Source organism: Ursus maritimus, unplaced genomic scaffold (genome assembly GCF_017311325.1).
Source record: "Ursus maritimus isolate PB19 unplaced genomic scaffold, ASM1731132v1 scaffold_21, whole genome shotgun sequence".
Taxonomy (NCBI): domain Eukaryota; kingdom Metazoa; phylum Chordata; class Mammalia; order Carnivora; family Ursidae; genus Ursus; species Ursus maritimus.
The window spans coordinates 32,654,778-32,663,957 of NW_024424564.1; the positions used below are offsets into that span (position 1 = coordinate 32,654,778).

The window sequence follows — 9,180 nt, forward strand, 5'->3', positions numbered from 1 at the left end:
ATAAATAAATAAATAAATAAATAAATAAATAAATAAATAAATAAAATCTTTAAAAAAATAATATCAGAGATAGTGGAAATCCTTGTTCAGGTTCTGCTTAAAATAGAAATTCTGACTGTTTAATAAATAACAAACATAAATATTGAAACAATATTTGAGAATTAAAGATATTTACTTAGTTGAAATTAAGAACATGTGACTCACTTGTTAGTATTGGGAGACTAACATTCATACTGTCTCTACTCTTTGTCATCTGTGCCCTTTTCAGCGCTTGTTGGATTTGCCAGTGTTTTGGAGACAATTTCAGCAGAAAAAATCCATATTTCATGTACTCTCGAAGGAGGAATTCTGTTTTTGCTATCTCACTACTCAAAAGAAATGAAGATATCATTAGAAATATCCATGTGAAAGCATGTTCATTTTTTTAAAAAAAAAGTTCACAAAATTTGTTTCCTTGATTATGAATTTGAATAATAGTTTATATAACAAAAATTGTAAGTAGGGTCATAAAACTATGGGCATCAATAAGATAAAAGGAGAAGAAAAAACCCATAGGAGTGCTATTTGAATAAAACGTGCCAAGGATATACACACATGGAATAGACTGATGACAATTTTACTCCTTTATTTCTGAGGGAAATGTTGTATTAAATTTTAGACACAGGGAGAAATTAGAAGGGAGCAGAAGCTGATACTTGTGCTACAAGAACAGGGTTAAAATAGCTAGCATCACAACTTGCAAGCAAAAGCGTCAGAACAAGCTCCCTTCCCCTTTGTAAACAGATTTCCAGCCCTACCTGCAATGGAGAACCTTCCTGGGCCATCTCAAGCCCAGAGAGAGAAAAAGGAAATAAGTAGCAGGTGTCTGCATCCTTTGTGCTGTTCCCAGCTTGTTTTTCATGACCTTTCACACCTTTCTAGGATGACACATAGACACAAAGCATGGTTTGCTGGGTGGCCATTGTGCATAAATACAGTACTCTCTGCAAGCCTAGAGGCTGCTACTCTGGTTCTACAAATAGAACAGAATCTCCTAATTACATGATGGAGTGAAGGAAGGAAGGGAGTTCTCCACCTTGGAATGCCTTCAACTTTAGGCTCCTGAAATAGAAAAGGCTCTGTAGCCAGAATGTGTTTGAAAACACACATTCCGTTAGTAACAATGGGTTTCAGAGAAACTACCATCCAGTTCATTTGCTATATTTTTAGACGAGTTGTTGTCCTCTTCTCTGAAAACTCTAGGACTTGGTTTTAGAGGAAAAGTAAGTATCAAATCCTCAAAAAGAAAAAAAAAAGTGTAGGTATGACTTGACACCAAGACTAGTGTCTCCTGGGTCATGAAATTACTGTCCAAGAATGATGATAGAAAGAAGCTTCTTTAGATATTTAAAATTAGACCAAGTGAGATACACTGACCACAGAAGAAAACATCTGGGCTTGAAAAAAAAAAAAGTGGTGGGTGGTATAATAATTTTATCCCAACTCTCCCTGTAATTTTTGTCATTATAGATCCCGGCTTTTAATATCAATTCTAGTTTCAACTAAGTATAAGTATAAATATAAAAAAAAATACTGCCCATTTTAGGTGAGAGATGGTTGTAAAAATCAATCCCACTTTCAGAGATGTTAAAATGTGGAAAGAAATATGCCTTCAAATGAATGAAAGAAGGCACTTAGAAAATCATTCATGGTTTATCCTTAACATTGGCTTGCTTCTTTTCAGCCAATTTCTAGGCTTCTACACTGATAAGTTACAGAAACTTTTCAGCCAGAGGTCCCTGTACTCTGATACCCAGGCAGAGACAGACGGTCCTTGATCGACAGATTACTTATTTAAAAATGAGGTCATACTTAGGAAATCATCAACTGATAAGGAATATTCCCACGTAGGTCTTGGTAGGCACAGGTAGGTTTCAAGGGGCCGGGACGTTTGAGAAGGAAAAGGTGGTGCCCCGGGCTCACCTTTTCACTGCCTGCACCTCCATACTGGCTTTCTTTAACTCTGCTGTCATTTGGAGTTTGTTTATAGTTTCCTGTGCTGCACTGAAAAGTGATGGGGATTTGTTAGTTTGTTTTGTGTTGTGCTGTATCCTGAGAAACTAAAAAGAAAGGGGGAGGGGAAAAAGGCAATTCGGCCAGAGTGAAAAAAAAAACGAACATTTTAAGAGCATCTACAGATCTGTGGTCATTTTCTCGAAGGAACTCTTCAAAGGCCATTGCGTCTTCTTGGAGCTTTCTTTCGGCTCTTGTGAGTTGCCGTTCCTTCGCCACCATGTGTTTTTCAAACTTTTTAATTGTATTTCTTTTGGTTGACAGGGCATACTAGGAATATCGAAAAGAGAAGTGCAACATTATGCCACATTTCCAACTCATTGCTAGTACATTTCAACAGTCTCCTAATAAAGGGGAAAATAACTTGCATAGTAAGTGATCACTTGTATTAGAAATATAGCATGCCAGGTCTTGAGGCAACACTCTTTATTTTATGAAGGAATTTATTTTGGGAGCGTTAGAACGGAGACTAATTCCTCTCTTTCACTTTTTTTATGAAGAGGCTCAATATGGTTCCAACATGGCTTTGTCCCACAAATCAAAAGTAGCTACATATCCCCTCAGGCTCTATCCTAAAAAATTAAAATTAAAATTAAAAAAAAACCCTACATATCCCTCCAAAGAGGAGGTCTACCTGGTATTATCCACAGTATCCCTCCAAGATTTCTGGGCATTGGGAAATGGGGCGGTCTGCAGTCACGAAGCCTCCTTCATTAGGAAGTAGCTCAGGAGAATGAGGTTTTCACCTTGCTGTGCCTCTGACACATTCCTCCAAGCTGCCCAAGGGTAGGGGTAGATCCCCAGATACAACTTTGATATCTAGCTTTTATTTTTTCAGTACAGAATATAAGAATTCACTATGGTTTTTAATGCCATGCATGAAAAAGGAATTATAAATAAAGTCACTTAAATTATAAAAGAATTTAAAATATGTTATTGAGCTCATTCTAAAGAAATAACACCCGGGGAGCCAGGGACCAGACAAAGTCACCAGAGGTCTTCAGTAGAGGAGGGGCACGTGTGGAGAGCAGACTGAGTGTAGGGAGCAAAAGTGGAGGCAGACCAGTGTTCAGAAGTCATAACAATAATTCATACAAGTGATATTGGTGACGTGCATTACAGTGGCAGCAGGGGAGGTCGTGAAAAGTAGTGTGAGTATGGATTTATTGGGAAAAAAATACATTTGAAAGTATATTTGGATGTGGGTTGTAGGTAGGAGAGTTGAGTTGGCCTAAGCAACTGGAAAAATGAAATGGCTACTGACTGCGATGGGGGCAGTCTGTGAGTTGCAGATTTGCGGGGGTAGGGAAGAGTATAGGAGGGGCAAATTTTGGAAATGGGAAGTCTGAGGTGCCTACTGGGCATCTAAGTGGAGATGTTAAGAACTACAGTTGCCTTTGTGAGTCTGGAGGTCAGGGAAGAAGATCGGGGTAGAAAAATGAGTTTGGACGTTGTTAATGGGGAAGTGGAATTTAAAGCCATGGGCCCGGAGGAGGGTAGACAGAGCACAGGGCGAGGAGTGAGCCCTAGCGTGTTCCAATATTTAGAGATCCAGGTTCTCCAAAACAAGGAGCAAGAAAAGAAAACTGAAGAAGCGAGCAGTGAGTGACGAGGAAGAACCAAGAGACAGTGGGTCCTGGAAACCAGCCGAAGAAGACATTTCAAGAAGAGGAAGTGACCGGAATGATCTAACTGCTGCTGAAGGGAAGGAAAAGGAAGCCTGTGAGGTGACAGTTTGAACTTGGCGACGGGAAGGTCACTGAGAACCTTGGCAAAAGCAGTTTTGGTGGAATGATGAGGACAGAAGCCCAACTGAGGTTGTTTAGGAAAGGGTCGGAGGGGCAACAGATCTGGAGCGTGTAATGAAAAAATAAACTACCAAGGTGAAATTTTGGCAATGCTCTGCCAGAAGTCTTCTGTTTGACTAATGGGAGAAAAATTATTTTTACTACCTCCAGCAGAAACCTGTCTCTCTGGTCATTAATAAATTCATGAATAGTCCTTTTTGTGTCCGCACCTTCAAAGAAAATTGAAATAGATTTAGGTCATTATCCCTCTCTCGAGCTTCTATAAAATAAAAGCTATGTAATTAAATTACTGTATATGGTATGTATCTGACTTAAAAAGCCACTACCCCTTCAAATAAACTTTTTTCCTAATCACTAAACTAATTTCATAATAGTAACTACCATTTATTTTGTGTCCATCATATTCCAAGAACTTTATTAGACACTTTAAATAAATCATTTTATTTGATCCTAACAATAACCCCAATGACGTACATATTTCTGTACCCATCCTGTATGTGAGCTCAGAGATGTCCGGATGCTTGCCCAAGATAACGGGCTAACATGTGGCAGAAGGGGCGTATGACTCCTAAGTCTGTGCTGAAGGAGACCAAGCTGTTTTAAATCTTAGTGTTTTGGCCAGTCTGGATATAAAACCGTAGTCCTTTGGAAAAATGTGTTTGGGGATCACAAACCAAATTTACGTTAGGTAAGAAAAAGATGACGACTAGCTTTGCCATCTAGCAATAAAAAAGACCAAAGCTTCCTTTCAAGGTGTCTTCGTTCTGGAAAAATTACACATAGGCTGCATTTCAATAATGTTCGCTTCATGAAAAATCAACAGAATGTGGTATAGAACAAAGTCTATTAAAACAAATCCTAATCTGTCCATTTACTAAATATTATAGTCATGCTTACTATTTCAGGCTACTTTAACATGATACTCTCCGGCTGAGTTGATGTGATTCTATTCCTCAAGTCTAAATAAACTGGTTATGGTGGGTTTCCCATTTTGGCCCTTCTAGCTATCCAGAAGGTTTTTTAACAAAGAGACCATGTATGATAAAACCGTCTTCCAAGCACTAGTATTCCCGAACACCGGAGTACCTGACCACTCACTGGGGATGTGATCCAGAGATGTTACTATCTGAGAGTAAAACCACAGTCAAGCTGCCAGCTGCCTGGAGGGAGAAACGGCACTTCTGTTATGCAGCCTAACCCATCTGTCTGTGACAGTTGCCTGTGTCATTTCTTTGAGGTGATCTAGCAGTTGGCTACTGTTGCATACACAAAAATAACTGGGCTCCCAAAGTAGGGGTCACTTGCTCATTTTACATCACATAGGCTTGTCTTTAATCAGAATTCAGGCAGGAAATGTGAGATTGGGAAATGGGGGTTTCAACCAAATCAACTTATGATTGGTAAGTCTGAGGGGGATTTCTTTATTTTCAATGAAAATGTCCAAATTGCTTATCTGTGAATCAGCAGAAACTGACGACCCGATTTCCATTGCTGACAGAGCCCAGAGTGCCCTGGATAAATACCAAATGATTTTACCATTTCCTTTTTAAGAGTCTACTGTATGTCATTTACTGTTAAGAGACGGTAACCCCTCTGTTGACCAGCATGATGTTAAATAGGGTTATCTGCAAAGTCGTATTTGCTAGTTCTCTCAGAAGTAGTAGTGTGGCAAGGGTTTCTGAAGGTAGCCACTTCGTGCAGAACTCTAAAACATGTCACGTATAATTTTAAGTGCTCTTGATGACTTACGGTTCACCATTGTACAGAGGTGAACTAAGAGACACAGGACTGAACCTGGCTCTACCCATTAGTGCTATAGTCACTGATACCGCCGTGTTGCCTGACATTTGCACTTCGTACAACAACAAATGTGCGCCTCCAAGATCTAAAAAAGTTAACATGACTTCCCTCTTCTACACTAATAATTGATTCCAAAGTTCTTTCCCAGGTGTTTCTTTTTTGTTGTTTTCTCTGAAGATTTTTTTTTTATCATAGTTTGACAAAGTTACCAAATTTTTAAGTTACCACAGCAAATCCTGGGCACTCAATGTATCTTTCTTCCTCCCTTCCTTTCTTCCTTACTTTTTAATTTTAATTCAAAAATTTAGACAAGACTCATCTTGGGGGAAGATTTTATGACCCCATCATCCTAGCATTAATCACTTCAACCTCACTTCAAACTGCTTTCTGTCTCATTTGTAAGCACTTCTTGATCTGATAAGAAAAGTCCATGACATTTTGATTACCATATTGTTCTTTTTAATGGAGCAATAATTAATATCCTGTAATATTTTTAACATGTTGCCCTCAAGTGCCATTATAACAGGTTGTGTTTTTGCAACAAAAGGAAAACTTATTTAATTCTATTAGCTTCCTGATTCTGGATATATGAGCTGTATGGCCCGGAAAAGTATGTTTTCTTTTTTAAAATAGATTTTGTCCCGACTCACAGCTTCCATTTACAAAGAATGCCCCCATCCATAGAATGAGACAACATACTTTTTTTTTTACCCCCAGAAAAGCCCCTAAACCTGACATTAACAGTAAAAATTCAAAATAATATTCTTAAACAATAATATAGACTTACCTTCTGTTAATCTTAGAATAAGAGTGGGATCTAGCCCAAATTTTTCGAATGAGCCACCAGCTGTGTCAGAGTAGAATGCTACTTGGCCCAGGTGTGAACGACTTTTCATTCGAGATGAAAAAGTAGACTTCTGGTAGACTTTCATGCTGCGGTTTATAAATTTTTCCTGCCCAAGTGCAAAAATTTAAAAGAATTTCTAATATACCAAAATAACATTGTCTTTAAAAATAGTGATCAGATATAAAAATATCATTTACAATAAGTCTTTTTCTCATTACTGGTACATTTCTTATTACTGATACATTAAACAAGCAACTGAGTTCATATCTCTGAAGGATTGGGTGTAGTTTGCAATTCCTTCTCTTATGAAGCTGAGCAAAGACATTTAACCTTTACTAAACATGTACATCATAAATATGAGCCTGGAAAGTTTTCTGGCTTTATCTTCATTTTCATTTTTATTTTTTAATCTTTGTCTTGCCCAACGGCAGGGAACTTGGAAATTCCACTGATTTGAAAGGACTGGTTCTGTGGAATTGAAAACTTGGGAGGAAATGGATCTCCCCAGTAGACATAAATGAATCAGTCTTTCCAATTCATGAATCTTGGCTCAATTTAATTTTGGACACTTTCAATAAAATTATAGAACACAAGCATAAAATCTTCACCTTACAGATGAATTTGTGATTGAGCATTTCTAGATAATCTCTTCATTCTAAACAGGATTTTTAAAAAAAAATCCTATAATCAATCTTTACCTCTAGGAATAAGGAAAGCAAACCTCTTGAAATCCAAATCATGTAATAAACAGTATAAAGATGTAAGTAGTGAGATTAACTGCAAAAGCACAGCTTTGTTATCCTCATCTCTGGTTTAGCTTCATACCAAATCATTCTAAAATGACCCCATCCTCCACTTTTGTTCCTTCTTCCTTCTCTGCCCCTCTTCCCTGATACACATACATACATTCTCTTATCTGTATCTGGCTGGCAAATTTTAACTTATTCTTAACAATTCAGCTCTTGCTGTCTCCTCAGTGAAGTCTTTGTGCGTGTGTGTGCCCAGAGACAAACATGCACGCACACACACCCACCACCACCATCATCCTTCCCTCCAGCGAAGATCGTCACTTCTTTCTCTACATGTCTTTTGCTCTATTACTGTATTTTATCAACTCTAAGATGTCATTTATTGTAGATGCAGTATTATTTTATGCACTGCCAATTATGCATGGCATCCCATCTCTATAAGCTGGATCCCAATTTCAGGAATGAGAAAATGTGAAAAAAATATGGGCATTAGAATCAATGAAGTGGGATACACCATACTTGTCATATGTGATGGTCATAGTGTGTCTGTCTTCCCCCAGTGGGCAGTGAACATTAGGACCTTACCATGGGCTGGATGTTGTTCCTGTTGTGTTTACACCCCAGCATAGTGTGCAATGCATATACCCACACCTGACCCCTTGTCTTAATCCAGCACAGTTCATAAAAGTGATGGATAAGAGGATAAATTTCTAACATTAATTTGTATTGGGCTTTTAATAAAACTTTACCTTTTTCTTTGCTGCCATTTCATTTTCTTTGAAAAGAAAGAGATCTTTGAAAAAGATCTTATATGGCTTGTCCTTTTTGACTGAGTCATCTTTTCCTTTATCTGTTAAAAAAAAAAAATCTGTCATCCTTGCTCTGCTGACCAGAAGGGCAAGGCTCTACCAGCCAGGATGGAGCAGGTGGATAGGTGGGTCTCTAAGGAGGAGGACACAGGCAGCCCTCCTCTCCAACTGAGACAGGGATGCAGGGCCTGGATCTCAAGGGCAGAAGACACAGCTCATCTGTCTGTTTCTCATGGCACTGAGCACAGTGCTTCCTACTTCAGGGGGAATGAGTCTATATTTGCTGTGTGAATAGATAAGGGGCCTATTACAGGATAGTGGGATCATATTTTGAGGCATTAAGATACTGCTTCTTCCCATCACTACAAATATATGCACTATTGCCCTTACACCGCCATTTCGGCCCCAATAGACGCAGCCACTATTAGGGACATCCTCCATCCAGACTAGAGAGTCTTAAAAAAAAAAAAATCAAAGGTAATGACAAGTATTGGCAAGGGTGTAGAGGAATTGGAATCTTAACATTCTGCTAATGGGAATGGAAAATAGTGCAGCCACTTTGGAAAACAGCCTCAAAAAGTTGAACATATAGTTGCCATGTGACCCAGCCATTCCACTCCTAGAAATGAAAACATATGTTCTCATGAAAATTTGTACATGAATATTTATAGCAGTATTATACATAACAGTCAACAGATAGAAACAACCCAAATATCCATCACCTGATGAATGCATAAACAAAATGTGGTATCTCCATACAATGGAATATTAATCAGCCATACCAAGGATACATACTCTAAGACTGATGAAACTTGGAAATATTATATTAAGTGAAAGAAGCCACATTAAGTCTCTACATTATAAGATTCCATTATATTCCATGAATTGTCTAGAATAGGCACATCCACAGAGCCAAAAGATAGATTAGTGGTTGCTTGGGGCTGGAGTGGACCTAGGGGTTATGGCTAAGGGGTGCAGGGTTTCTTTCTGAGATGATAAAAATGTTCTACAATGGACTGAGTTGATGGCAGCACATATCTGTGAGTACAAGCCCTGGACTCATACACTTAATAAAAAAGGAAGCCTGGCCATAAAGGGGCGGGCAATGGAAAGGG

The 9,180-nt window shown here is 38.5% G+C and overlaps 1 protein-coding gene across 1 annotated transcript in view; it reads right to left on the reverse strand.

Annotated features, from left to right (window-relative positions):
* Nucleotides 1–8,661, reverse strand: part of CCDC38 (coiled-coil domain containing 38) — a 28,334-nt gene extending 19,673 nt beyond the window's left edge. Inside the window, exons 1-6 of the mRNA XM_040637070.1 lie at nt 8,006–8,661; nt 6,448–6,613; nt 4,005–4,069; nt 2,159–2,322; nt 1,963–2,043; nt 227–365 (exon numbers count right to left, since the gene is read on the reverse strand). Coding sequence (XP_040493004.1) covers nt 227–365; nt 1,963–2,043; nt 2,159–2,322; nt 4,005–4,069; nt 6,448–6,613; nt 8,006–8,131 — 741 coding nt within the window. The 5' untranslated portion in view covers nt 8,132–8,661. The remainder of the gene's footprint in view (nt 1–226; nt 366–1,962; nt 2,044–2,158; nt 2,323–4,004; nt 4,070–6,447; nt 6,614–8,005) is intronic.
* Nucleotides 8,662–9,180: the final 519 nt, after the last annotated feature.